Raw genomic sequence first — 14,940 nt, 5'->3', positions numbered from 1 at the left:
CCGTGCATTCCTCAGCAAAAACACTAGTACATGCCCTCATCATCTCCCGCCTCGACTACTGCAACCTCCTGCTCTGTGGCATCCCTTCCAACACTCTTGCGCCCCTCCAATCTATCCTAAACTCTGCTGCTCAACTAATCCACCTGTCCCCCCGCTATTCCCCAGCCTCCCCCCTCTGTCAATCCCTTCACTGGCTCCCCATTGCCCAGAGAATCCAGTTCAAAACCCTAACCACGGCATACAAAGCCATCCACAACCTGTCTCCTCCATACATCTGTGACCTAGTCTCCCGGTACTTACCTGCACGCAACCTCCGATCCTCACAAGATCTCCTTCTCTACTCCCCTCTTATCTCCTCTTCCCACAATCACATACAAGATTTCTCCAGTGCATCGCCCCTACTCTGGAACTCTGTACCCCAACACATCAGACTCTCGCCTACCAAGGAAGCCTTCAAAAGAAACCTGAAGACCTACCTCTTCTGACAAGCCTACAACCTGCAGTAACCATCGCTCCACCACATTACTGCATGACCTCCTCTACCCCCACCCATCCCTTGTAGACTGTGAGCCCTCGCGGGCAGGGTCCTCGCTCCTCCTGTACCAGTTGCTGACTCGTTTTGTTAAGATTATGCAAATGTTTTTGCTATGTATATCCCTATCACATGTAAAGCGCCATGGAATAAATGGCGCTATAGTAATAAATAATAATAATAATAATTCAAGAATAACCAGGCTTATAGCTTTCTCCAAAAATACAATACTGACGTCTCATCATCAGACGCTGAGATCTCTGACACTGAAAGAGGGGGCACCCGTCTTAGAGGAAGGAATTCACGCACAAGTGGTAGACCATATAGAAATAGGTGGCAGAGAAGGAACCAATCTAAGGAACCACAGACAAAAGGATGGAGAGAAAAAAACTCCATGGTAGAGACAGAGACACGGTCTGCCTCTCCTTCATCCTCATCTTCACACAGTTCTTTTTTAGGTTTTAGGGGGAAAGTCTCATATGATATACGACCTAAGAAAGAGACCTAGATGAACCAAGGACAAATCATTAACCTGACATCATATATGCTGTCAAAAGAGGAGTACTCCTTCCTGCAAAAGGGTTTGAACTTTGTACCAACTAATACATTCAATTGCTTTAACTGGGTGAAAGACGTAAATATATTTGGACGCAATCTAAAATGGAAATTATTCTTTAAACAACACGATAGGGAGCAATGCCATCGACTGGGACTCAGGGATGATGATATTGAGGGCTATCAGGCCTTGACGGGACTGCTGCAGGAGGAACACCAAACATGAGAGAGAAGGGACTAGGCCCCTTTACAGATCTTAAAAAGAGAAGCAAGAAGATGCCTCCATGCAATGAAATCACAAGCATAGACATATTTGTTAAGCTGGTAGAGAGGACGATTTATGTAAGATTCCAAAAGCACCACCAGAACAAATCTCCAACCTATCAGCCAATGAGGAACTGGCCCTCTCTAGATTGGAGAAAAACAAAGACCGTATTATAAAAGCCTCAGACAAAGGAGGCAATTTAGTCCTCTTAAATCATGAAAAATAGCTAACAATGTGCTGGGCTGTGCTAAAAGATGGGGTAACCTATGAGACGCTTTCCAGGGATCCGACTGTTATGTACACCAAGACCCTTATGGGGATACTGGATGACGGAAAGGAGAGAGGCCTAATATTGAAAAATGAATTTAACTTTTTGGCACTAGTCTCTCCAACAATACCTACCTTCTATGCCCTGCCAAAGGTCCACAAAGGTCTGAACCCCCTTAAGGGCCGCCCAATTGTCGCTGGCATTGACTCCCTATCTCAGAATGTTGGTTTATATATTGATCGGATCTCGCACCCTTTCGTCTCTGTACTACCATCATATACCCGGGATACACGACACTTGCTATCGCAACTTGATGGGATCTCTATAGAGGAAGGCACTATATTGGCCTCCATAGATGTGGAGGCACTCTATAATAGTATTCCACATGACGCGGGTCTAAAAGCAGTAGAACATTTTTTAAAAACAAGAGCGATTGAATGTTCCAACCACAACGAATTTGTATTGGATTTACTATCATTTGTCTTAACCCACAACTACTTTCTTTTTGATGGTAAGTACTTCCGCCAGCTCAGGGGCACACGTACGCCAATCTGCTCCTGGGCTGGTGGAAGGAAACTATCGTGTTTGGGGAGGAGGAAAGGTGGTGAAACTCAGCTGTGAGCCTCTGGGCCAGATATATTGATGACATCTTGGTTTTTTGGTCTGGTCCAGAGGCCCAATTTGGTCAGTTTGTGGAAATAATTAAAAAAAAATCCCTTGGTCTTAGATTCACATTCGAGTGTCAGCAACATAACATTTCCTTGTTAGATCTGATGATCAGGAAAGGAAGAGACGGCTCCATTAGCACCAGCACCTATAGGAAGCCGACAGCCACAAACAGTCTTCTTAAATGGGAGAGCCACCACCCTACCATGCTAAAAAAAGGCATTCCTAAGGGGCAGTTCCTTCGCCTCAGAAGGAACTGTACCAACTATAGTGCCTTTAAGGCTATGTGCCCACGATGCGGAATTGAAGCAGAAAATTTCCGCAGCGTTTCTGCTTGTCCTTGGCAGTAAAAACGCTTGCGGATTTTACACACGTTTTTTAAGCGTTTTTGCAGCATTTTTACATGCAGATTTGACTTGCGTTTTTCAAACGCATTGAGACCTCAAATCCGCATGCGGAAAAGCACAAATAATGGACACGCTGCGGATTTTTCCGCAAGGAAAATCCGCTGCGGAAAAAATTCAGCAGCATGTGCACAGAACATGCGGATTTTCATTGGGGACCATGGGACACATATTACCAAGTGTTTTTAAAGCATTTCCGCTGCGGAAATTCCGCATCAAAAACGCATCGTGGGCATGCAGCCTAAGGAACAGGCTGATAATCTTTAGCAGAGGTTTAAGGATCGTGGATATCCCCAATAGGTATTGGATGAGGCATAAATCAATGCAAGCAGTAGTGATAGACGTTCCCTCTTGACCAACAAGAGTAAGTAGGGAACAGGGGATGGAGGTGTCAAGGATTATAGGCACGTTTGATAGCCAGTCCCAGAGAGTGTATCAAGTTCTGAGAAAACACTGTGGCATACTACTAGCAGACCCAAACCTGAAGGGACTCATTCCCTCCTCTCCAAGCATAACTTTCAGAAGGGGTAGATCTATTGGTGACCGCTTGGTGCATAGTTTATATCAGAGGACATCACAAACACCAACATTGCTTGATAGAAGACCATGCGGTCATTTTCGTTGCGGGAATTGTTGCTATTGTGGTTGGATGGAGCCGTGTAAAACCTTTGGGAGTGCGTCGACCGGAAAAATATTCTCTATAAGAGACTTCTCGAATTGTAAAACCTCAGGAGTGGTCTATAAGGCCACCTGTGCCTGCCCCTTAGACTATGTGAGTAAAACCACAAGGGAATTTCGCAGAAGGGTAGGGGAGCATTTGGGGGACATTCGTAATGAACGTGACAGCCCGGTGGCTCGACACATGAATGAGATGCATAAAGGTCGGCCAGGAGAGATATCCTTTTGTATAATAGAAGTGATTAGACCCAAAACAAGAGGAGGTAACTTAGATAGAGCAATCCTAAGGAAAGAATCCGAGTGGATCTTTAGGATGCAGTCCCTGGCCCCGAAGGGGCTTAATGAACACATGTCATATACATGTTTTTTTGGGACAACCCCCCCCCCCTCCTTTCATGTCTCCTGATTGGCTTTACCCCATCCTTAAGGCTATGTGCCCACGATGCGAAATGCTCCGGATTTTTCCTGAGCGTTTCTGCATCTCCCTGGCAGAAAAAACACATGCGGATTGTACATGCGTTTTTCCTGCCAGGGACATGCGGATGTGAAGCGTTCTTCACATGCATTTCCGCATGTGGGTTGACAAGCGCTTTCCAAGCGATTTTAGCATCACTTGGAAAGTGCTTGTCAACTTGGTCACACTATATAAATCCATGCAACCGGCATGGATTTACATAGTGTGACCTTAAAGAATGGTTAAAAATAAAAAATAAATCTATACTTACCTTCCCGATGGCCCCCGCAGTCTTGCTTCGCTCCGTCCTGGCTGCCAGCAGATCGCGGTACACTGCACTGAAGGACCTGCCGTCGCATGACTATGACGTCAGCACAGGTCCTTCAGTCCACCGCGATCTGCCGGCATGGGAGGACGAGCGCAGCGGGGGGCCATCAGAAGGTGAATATAACATTTATTTTTTATTTTATTCTTTTTTTCACAGGTTCTATGGTACCCGGGTCCGGAGGAGAGTCTCCTGTCCTCTAGACCCGGGTACCATCCGCACAATGAAAAGCGTGGAATGCGCATCTACATATGCAGTGATGCGTAATCCATGCGATCTAATGCAAGTCAATGGGGGCGAAAACGCAGCACTTCCGCAAAATAATTGGTAGTGCTGCGTTTTTTTCCGCAATGATAATCCGCAGCGGAAATTTCCGCAGCATGTGCACAGCACATGCGGATTCATTCGGGACCATGGCAGACCTTCTACCATGCGTTTTTTAAGCGTTTCTGCACCGTTTTTGCCGCTGCGGAAACCAGGGCTGTGGAGTGGGTAAGCCACAGTTGCGACTCCGACTCCTGGATTTTATCAGGTTCCGACTCCGGCTCCGACTCCTTCATAAATGGCCAATTCGTAACAATAAATTTACTGTTGTAAAATATTAACATCGTGCTTATTCAGTTTCTCACCATCATATAAGTAATCAGACCACTTAGAGCAAAAACTATATTTACTAGAATACAATTAGAATATAGCAAATAACTTTTATAAACGTTTCTAAACTCTTGTAAGTAAATATGCAATAAACACTGTTATGCAGTTAATAAGAAGAAATCTATAAATTTGTCCTCAGAAAAAGTATTGCCTCTGTCAGATCCTCCTTCATGGATGCCCTCAAATCTGATCTAATTATTTTGAGAGCAGAGAACAACCTCTCTACACTAACTTGGGTTGGTGGCAAAGCAGTAACCACTCGGGCAACTCTGACATGTCAGGATACAGAGGAATCGCTTGTTGCACTGTTATTTTTGATGAACGGTCAAATTTCTCAATTTCTTTTAGTGCACATGAAAAATTCTGCTGAAATGTACTGGCTGTGTTCTTTGATGGGGATGACTCTTCTTCTATGCGGGAAAGCTTTGCACGGTCCTTGTGATCCAAATATTTTTCTAAATTAAATTCTTCATCAGTTGATGATGAGGGTGAAGATGTGGCAGGACGACCAAATTCTTCTTGTTCCTCCTGACTGTTCTGCAACCCTTTCATCCTTACTGCTATTTCAAACAGAGCTTCTTTTCCTTTAGTTAGCTGTTGATCATCTACAAGAATCCGATGCATTGGGTCTACATAAACAGCTGCCAAAAGAATGTTATTTTATAATAGTAGCTCCTCTCTCCGTTTCATTGATGTAGCAATGCCACTTGCAATTAACCCTCCTCTTTGGGACACGCGAAACATCAGGTTCTTCCACTCCTTTAAGAAAATACCTGGAGTTAAGTCCTCTGCTTGTAATTTTTTAGTCACTGTAAATGGGTGCTCTAGCAATTTTTCCAGCTCAGTCACCTGATTCCACTGACTTTCATTTAGCGTCAGTTGAGGGTTAGCCATGTCTACAAGAAAGGTTTTCAGTTCAACCAAGCGCTGAATCATTAAATAAGTACTGCCCCATCATGTGGCTTGATCAATAATTGCCCCTTTTCCAGCACGTCTCTTCAAAATTGAGTCAACTTTAGGGGTTCTGGCAACAGTAGCCAATTTTCTCACCTTGCCAATCAGTGCAGCAGCATGTCCTTCTTGCAGACTGTCTCTTATAGCCAGCTGTAGCGTATGCACAACACAGCGCATGTGATGAATGAAAGAACGTATTGACACAATTTCAACAAGATCATCTAAACTATCATGTTGCTGATCATCTGAAGCAACTTCAGTTTGCTCCTCAGTTACAATACTGTGTTCCTCTATTTCAAACATTTCTATGTCTGTGGACCCAGAATGTTCTTCTAGCTGCTGGTCACCATCATTACTCTCATTCATTAGCTCAATAGTACTTATATTTGAAGCATTGTCAGTTACGACAGAAAGAACTTGCTCTTTTTTAAGTTCATAGTCTTGCAGAACCTTTTCCACCAAGACCTGGAGAAACTCACTGGTGTGATGAGCTTTGGTGTCTTTTACTGCCAATGTCTTGGTAACTATTTCATTTTTGTCACAAACAAATCGGACATTGATGGCAAAACAGTTCACTCTGTGACGTGTGCAAGCATCCATTTTAAGAAACAGAAAGCGTCCTTTGAGAGTTTAAGTTCTTCCTTTTGTTTAAAAGCTTCTTCGATTACTAATTTTCTAATACTCTCTCTCTCCAGAGAAACACCAAGCTTGCGGGCCATTTCCCCATTCAGACACATAAAAACTGGTCGTGAAAATAATGAAATAGGCACACTATCCTTTACAACAAGCTCTATGATCTGTTTTTTAAATGTATCTACTGTCATTGTCACAGTAACTTTGTCACTGACAAAATATCTTGCAACTGATGGCTGCAAAGTTCTCTGCTCCTTTGTTTGGCAGGAAGAGCTGGGCACTGGTTCATTGGTTTGGATGCAGTCTTTCTCATCCACTGCTTTCAGTACTTCTGGATGAAAGCGCTGTAAATGTCTCTTTAGATTAGAAGCTCTGGTAGGAGCATTTTTATCTTGGCCTGAATATGCACTGATCTTGGCTTCACAGCATTTGTTTTCGTCTGGATCATTTGTCATACACGGACAGACATAATGTTTTCTATCTTGAGTGATGGTGAAATGTTCAAATACAGCTGATTTAATGTGACGCTTCTTTGATATTCTCAGGTTTTTAATTCTGCATTCACAATCTAAATGACAATTGTTTTTCCTAAAAACAATTGTACAAAATTATTGCCAGGTCGTACAACTGATATAGTGGTCAGTAATACTGTTATTCCTCATGTACTCACAGCTAACTGATGCAAAGTTTGTTGAAAGGATAATACTTCTTACAGTCTTCCTCTTCTGAGTTGCAGCTGTGAGATGCTTGGAAGACGCACACCTAGTAAACATCTAGTCTAGAGGAGGAGCTTTACTACTAAGAATTTGCAACACATTTTCACTTTCAGTTTCATACATTGTAAGTAGGGGGGTTGGGGCAGCATGAGGTTAACCAAGTATAAGATTAGATAAGGGCAGTGGAGAACAGTGACACATAAGAAGTAAGAAATGTCTCTATCTCCAGCAGAACTGCTTATCACTGTTGTTCATAGCTTCATAGAACATATATATTTGAGTAGCATTTATAAAATTCATATGAAAGTTCAATTATGAAATATTAATAAATTTTTTTTAAAGCTGGAGTCGGAGTCGGTACATTTCTACCGACTCCGACCAAAACTAACTCCGACTCAGACTCCACAGCCCTGGCGGAAACGCTTAAAAAACACATCGTGGGCACACAGCCTAACAGTTTTTCTTGCTAGCATCACCCTGTGTGTTGCCATCCTCCTTTATTCCACCCTATGTGTGGCTGCTCTATTATGGCAGGTATATTCCTGCATATATATAAAAAAAACGCCTATATTAGCATTATGTATATTCTAACTAATGGGAATAACTTTCTTTCCCTCCCCCCTTCTTTCCATACACATATTCCCTGGAATCTCCCTTTACAGCAAGGAAGGCAATAAGTTACAGTATATGATAGTATGTGCAGTATCTTTGTTGCCCTATTATGTGAACATGGATTTTAGGAGTGACTACAAGCTAGTATATCCATGGCTGCACTGGATAAGAGCAAATAGAATTTTTTGGGCATGGAATCAAGTATCATACTGAATTATGTATTCCACTACATGAATAACTGGGTTTAACTGTCCATTTTGGGAGACTGTTTATATTCTTCCCTCCATTGGTCTGTGCTCCACTGTAGAACACATTGGTATACATATATGCCTCTATGTGCGGCTGTGCTGCCCTCGGGCGGGTCACTGCGCTCCGGGCTGGAACGCACACATTATTGATCTGGAGGAGGCATCCCCTCCACCTCCCCCGGGTGCACCATTACTCTCCGGGTTGGAGCGCACATGCTGTCAAACCGGCGGAGGGATCCCCTCCTCCAGCTTCCTATGCTCCCCTATCAATTGCGCAGCCTCACTGGCGTGCGCCGAGCGCATGTGTCATGAGAGGGCGGTGCCTCCCTGCACTCCAGCATGGAACGCATTCATCACTTCCGGCACGGCACGCCGGTTTCTACGCCAGGAAACTTAAGCCTCTTCTGCTGACATACAGGACATGCGCACTTCGTCTCCTGGGGACAGGGGAGCCTATTGACACATGGATAAGCTCTCTTTTAGGGGCGTGGGAGAATGATCTATCTATCAACAAGGGGGATATTTAAACCTGGCCTCTGACATAGCTCTTAGAGCCAGCCATCCTGCAGCAGCTTTTATCATGCAGCTCCAGCTTTCATAATTCCATAATACCTACATTGGCCTCCTGATGAACCAGATACAGCTGGGGAAACGCGTTGAGGCGCTAATATGATAAAAGATAAGTCTATCAATTTTCTTTTTGTCAAAATGTCTTATCAATATCTCCTGTATACTTTGATTAGAAATAGGAGCAACTCAGTATTAGACCAGGCAGTCACCTTATTACCCTGTTTAGATCACCTGATAGGGATTAACAGGGAGAGACAGGGACAGCCGTCGCTTAGTGGGGGCGCCAAATACGCAATTTTAGGATGCCAACCTCCACGTTAGGCAGGATTTAATTAGTGGCATATCAGGGCTTGTCGAGGCCATCATATCACTTTGGGAGCCTTTATTGTCTTCTGATAAGACAGCAAGCTATTTTAATACATGGGATTTTTTGGTGTGTGTTTTTTTAATCAACTAAATAAAATCTATTGTTTTAGAGGGAATACATGTTCACATATTAGCAATCTCCTCATACATATTGAATACTTTTCTTCAGCAATATGCTGACACTATTATAAAACATATGATTTTCTGATCGCATCCCTTGGAGCGCCGCACTGCTGTGGTTAATTTCTTCCACATTTGGGTGGATTTCCACTACCACTGCAGCATCTCTCACCGAACCTGTTGTGCCCAACCATTATATCTAGTGGCCTATTTATAAGCAGACTGGATGACACCTACAGTAATTATAAGCAGACAGGAGAGTCACCTAATTATACCCAAACAGGGGCGACACAACTCTTTACAGGCATGCAGGGGAGACAACTATTTACAAGTAGGCAATGGAGTCAACTATTTATACCAAAGCAGGGGTGACAACTATTAGCAGGCAGGGGTGACAACTAGCAATAGGCAGGCAGGTAAAAAATAACTATTTATAAGCAGGTGGGGTAACAAAACTATTTATTAGCAAGCAGTGGTGACAACTATTAAAAGGCAGGCAGGCGGGATACAACTATTTATAAGCAAGCAGGGGTGACAACTATTAATAGGCAGGCAGGCGGGATACAACTATTTATAAGCAAGCAGGGGTGACAACTATTAATAGGCAGGCAGGCGGGATACAACTATTTATAAGCAAGCAGTGGTGACAACTATTAATAGGCAGGCAGGCGGGATACAACTATTTATAAGCAAGCAGGGGTGACAACTATTAATAGGCAGGCAGGCGGGATACAACTATTAATAGGCAGGAGGGGAGTCAACTAATTATACCCAGGCAGGGGAGACATAACTGTTTATAAGCAGATGGGTGACAATATTTTATTAGCAAGTAAAGGTGACAACTATAACTTATTATTAGGCAGGCCGGGAGGGGACACAACTATTTCTAAGAAGGTAAGGATGATAACTATTTACAGCAGGCAGGGGGGACAACTACAGTATTTATAGGCAGTGGAAACACTTATTTCTAGACCACTATTATCACCAGCACTGCCTGAGCATGTACATAAAGTGCAGCACAGATTCATCTCAACTAAAAGCCGAGATCCTTAGATCAGGAACAGAACAGACATATGACATTTCAGAACTTTCCCAAATTCTTATGGAAACATTTACAGCCCATACTGCATTGTACTACTAAATCCAATTTATTATGTATTTTAGAAGTAGGCCCATTTTATACCAACTCCACCAGGGGTGACAGAGGCGATCCCAGCCGGGCAGGGGTGACAGAGGCGTTCCCAGCCGGGCAGGGGTGACAGAGGCGTTCCCAGCCGGGCAGGGGTGACAGAGGCGACCCCAGCCGGGCAGGGGTGAAAGAGGCGACCCCAGCCGGGCAGGGGTGACAGAGGCGACCCCAGCCGGGCAGGGGTGACAGAGGCGACACCAGCCGGGCAGGGGTGACAGAGGCGACCCCAGCCGGGCAGGGGTGACAGAGGCGATCCCAGCCGGGCAGGGGTGACAGAGGCGATCCCAGCCGGGCAGGGGTGACAGAGGCGTTCCCAGCCGGGCAGGGTTGACAGAGGCGTTCCCAGCCGGGCAGGGGTGACAGAGGCGATCCCAGCGGGGCAGGGGTGACAGAGGCGTTCCCAGCGGGGCAGGGGTGACAGAGGCGATCCCAGCCGGGCAGGGGTGACAGAGGCGTTCCCAGCGGGGCAGGGGTGACAGAGGCGATCCCAGCTGGGCAGGGGTGACAGAGGCGATCCCAGCGGGGCAGGGGTGACAGAGGCGATCCCAGCTGGGCAGGGGTGACAGAGGCGTTCCCAGCGGGGCAGGGGTGACAGAGGCGATCCCAGCCGGGCAGGGGTGACAGAGGCGATCCCAGCGGGGCAGGGGTGACAGAGGCGATCCCAGCCGGGCAGGGGTGACAGAGGCGATCCCAGCCGGGCAGGGGTGACAGAGGCGATCCCAGCCGGGCAGGGGTGACAGAGGCGATCCCAGCCGGGCAGGGGTGACAGAGGCGATCCCAGCCGGGCAGGGGTGACAGAGGCGATCCCAGCCGGGCAGGGGTGACAGAGGCGATCCCAGCCGGGCAGGGGTGACAGAGGCGATCCCAGCCGGGCAGGGGTGACAGAGGCGATCCCAGCCGGGCAGGGGTGACAGAGGCGATCCCAGCGGGGCAGGGGTGACAGAGGCGTTCCCAGCGGGGCAGGGGTGACAGAGGCGATCCCAGCCGGGCAGGGGTGACAGAGGCGTTCCCAGCGGGGCAGGGGTGACAGAGGCGATCCCAGCTGGGCAGGGGTGACAGAGGCGATCCCAGCGGGGCAGGGGTGACAGAGGCGATCCCAGCTGGGCAGGGGTGACAGAGGCGTTCCCAGCGGGGCAGGGGTGACAGAGGCGATCCCAGCCGGGCAGGGGTGACAGAGGCGATCCCAGCGGGGCAGGGGTGACAGAGGCGATCCCAGCCGGGCAGGGGTGACAGAGGCGATCCCAGCCGGGCAGGGGTGACACAGCTGATAAATGTGGGCTGCACAGTGTATGACATGTATACAGCAGGGATGAGCTGCACCATCACCTGCTCGCTTATGCCCAGGAAGCGGAGGCCGTGGCTGATCAGCTCCCAGTGGATGAAGCAGATGAGCGGGTCCTGGGGCCTAGTGATCTCAGGAGAAGCCAGTTCTAACAGCAGCTCTATGCCGGGAGACGCCATGTTTGTGTATTGCTGCAGCTGCGGCACACAACAGTTCCGGGAACACCACTGAAACCCGCGATATTTCCGTGTGCTTTTCCAGGCTTGACCACTAGATGGCACTGAATAGCTTTTTGGAACAAACCGCCAGTAGATGCCGCCAGGGAGCCGAGCTGCTCAGAGCACAGCACAGTGCAGGGTTGTGGATCAATAGCTGCTACCAGAGATGGGGGTGAGGAGTATTCACACTGTGGGGTCCTAGGGGAACAGGAGCTGGTTCTGCTATATGCAATCTACTGAAATACTGGATCTATGCAAAAATACATGTGACTGCAGGCACAGCTCGAGTTATCTGCACTGGCCTAGAGGCACAAGAAGCAAATGACAAATTCAGCTGTATGCACTATCATACCGCCCAACTTTTGAAAAAGAGAACGAGGGACACATTATGTGGTGCACGCAGCCATCTCTTTCTCCCCTGGCAGGAGGAGTTGTCAGAGGGGCGCTGATAATGAGGGGCATTCAGCAGACGGCCCTCATCCCCATTCCTGGTATGCATGGCCCCCTCATTCCCCATTCCTGGTATGCATGGCCCCCCTCATTCCCCAATCCTGGTATGCATCGCCCCCTCGTCCCCAATCCTGGTATGCATCGCCCCCTCGTCCCCAATCCTGGTATGCATCGCCCCCTCGTCCCCAATCCTGGTATGCATCGCCCCCTCATCCCTCTTCCTGGTATACATGACCCCCCCATCACTGCACACATGAAAAAAATAAACACTTCTACTCACCTTTCTTCCCTCTGCTCCAGCGCTGTGTTCTGTTCTGCCTCCAGATGATCTCATCATCTGAGCAGCGCATGATGTCAGTGCCATGAGCCCCCAGACGCCTATGTGAGCAGCAGAGATATTTACTCCTCTCCACTCCGGGACTATGGACATGGAGAGGAGTGAATAGTCATTCTCCTTAATAGTGCGCACTGTCAGCAGCGGCCGCAGCTCCGGCTGCTGCTCAGCGATCCTGTGTGCCCGCTACTAAAGAGAATGAATATTCACTCTTCTCCACACCCTTGGCAGTGGGGAGGAGTGAATATTAATTCTCTCTAATAGCAGGCACAGAGGATCGCTGAGTTGCAGCAGGAGCCAGCGGCTGTGATTATTATTATTAATTTATATAGCGCCATTGATTCCATGGCACTGTACATAAGGAGGGGTTACATACCAAATACAGATATCACTTACAGTAAACAAACTAACAATGATAGAACGGTACGGAGGGAAGAGGACCCTGCCCTTGCGGGCTTACATTCTACAGGAATGGGGCGGAGACAGTAGGTTGAGGGGTTGCAGTAGCTCCGGTGTTGTTGGTTGAGGTGACAGCAAGCAAGGTCATGGCAGGCTGTAAGCTTGTTTGAAGAGATGGGTGTGATTGACAGTGTGCACTATTAAGAAGAATGAATCTTCACTCCGTTCCACTCCCATGGGCGTGGAGAAGAGTGAATATTCATTTTCTTTAGCAGCGGGCACACTTGGCAGCTGCAGCTGCCGGCTACTACCTGTGCCCGCTGCTCGATCGCCGCAACCCCCCACCACCCTCCACAGCCAGGAGAACAGCTGAGCTGTGACAGGACGAGGGACTGAGCCCTCAGAGCAGGACAGTCCCGCCAAAAACGGGATGGTTGGGAGCAACAGTGGATACAGAAAGTATTCAGACCCCTTTTTCACTCTTTGTTTCATTGCAGCCATTTGGTAAATTCTAAAAACTTCATTTTTTTCTCATTGAAGTACACTCTGCGCCCCATCTTTATTGAAAAAAGCAGAAATGTAGAAATTTTTGCAGATTTATTGAAAAAGAAAAACCGAAATATCACATGGTCATAAGTATTCAGACCCTTTGCTCAGACACTCATATTTAAGTCACATGCTGTCCATTTCCTTGTGATCCTCCTTGAGATGGTTCTACTCCTTCATTGGAGTACAGCTGTGTTTAACCCCTTTAGAGCCCATGCCGTATTAGTACGCACATTTGCGTACTGCCCGTTCAGTGAGGGCTGCTGCGCTGAGCCCTCACTGAACCGAGCACATGTCAGCTGATTCTTACAGCTGACATGTGCCCGCAACAGCCGCGGGTGGAATCGCGATCCACCCGTGGCTGTTAACATGTTAAATGCCGCTGTCAATCTCCGACAGCGGCATTTAACGCGCGCTTCCTGGAAGCGCGTCCTAAGCCCCGCCCACCGGCGACCCCGTCACGTGATCGCGGGTCGCCGATGGGCGTGCATGACAACCCAGGGTCTGCAGCAGACGCCTGTGGTTGTCATGATCTGGTCGCTATGAGCGCCACCTAGTGGTCGGCGCTCATAGCACAGGACCAATTCTGCTATATGCAGGGGATCTGCTGGTCCCCTGTATGTAGCAGAGCCGATCAGACAACTGCTGCTTCTAGTCTCCTATAGAGACCAATGAAGCATGCAGTAAGTGAAAAAAAAAGTTTAAAAAAAAATATAAAAGTTTAAATCACCCCCCTTTTGCCCCATTCAAAATAAAATAAAAAATAAACCCCACATACACATATTTGGTATCGCTGCGTTAAGAATCGCCCGATCTATCAATATAAAAAAAGAATTAATCTGATCAGTAAACGGCGTAACGAGAAAAAAATTCTAAACGCCAGAATTCCGTTTTTTGGTCGCCACAAAATTGCAATAAAATGCAATAACGGGCGATCAAAACAGCGGATCTACCCCAAAATGTTATCAATAAAAACGTCAGCCCGGCGCGCAAAAAATAAGCCCTCACCCAGCCCCAGATCACGAAAAATGGAGACGCTACAGGTCTCGGAAAATGGCGCTATTTTTTTTTTTTTTTTTACCAAATTTTGGAATTTTTTTGTCACCGCTTAAATATAAAAGAACCTATACATGTTTGGTGTCTATGAACTCGTAATGACCTGTAAAATAAGAATGGCAGGTCAGTTTTAGCATTCAGTGAACGTGGTAAAAAAAATAAATAAAAAACAACTGTGGTATTGCACTTTTTTTGCAATTTTACCGCACTTGGAATTTTTTTCCCATTTTCCGTACATGATATGGTAAAACTAGTAATGGCGTTGAAAAGTACAACTCGTCCCGCAAAAAATAAGCCCTCACATGGCCATATTGACCAAACGATAAAAACGCTATGGCTCTGGGAACAAGGGGAGCAAAAAACGAAAAAGCAAAAACGACAAAACCCAAGGTTGCGAAAGGGTTAATTAAACTGATAGGACTTGATTTGGAAAGGCACACACCTGT

The 14,940-nt window shown here is 46.9% G+C and overlaps 1 protein-coding gene across 2 annotated transcripts in view; it reads right to left on the bottom strand.

Moving 5' to 3' along the window:
- PSMF1 (proteasome inhibitor subunit 1) overlaps nucleotides 1-14,940 on the bottom strand; it is a 35,810-nt gene that overhangs the window by 9,861 nt on the left and 11,009 nt on the right. The window contains exon 1 of one of the 2 annotated variants that reach the window (XM_073682850.1): nucleotides 11,536-11,730. The exons of the other annotated variant lie outside the window; for it this stretch is intronic. Coding sequence (XP_073538951.1) covers nucleotides 11,536-11,670 — 135 coding nt within the window. The 5' untranslated portion in view covers nucleotides 11,671-11,730. Of the gene's footprint in view, nucleotides 1-11,535; nucleotides 11,731-14,940 lie in introns of those variants that run through there. 2 annotated transcript variants of the gene reach the window in all.

The sequence above is a fragment of the Phyllobates terribilis genome, unplaced genomic scaffold (genome assembly GCF_046119375.1).
Source record: "Phyllobates terribilis strain yellow unplaced genomic scaffold, ASM4611937v1 Scaffold_5__5_contigs__length_657084704, whole genome shotgun sequence".
NCBI classification, from domain to species: domain Eukaryota; kingdom Metazoa; phylum Chordata; class Amphibia; order Anura; family Dendrobatidae; genus Phyllobates; species Phyllobates terribilis.
The sequence above is the reverse complement of the archived record's forward strand: the minus strand, read 5'-3'. Positions and strand labels throughout refer to the sequence as shown.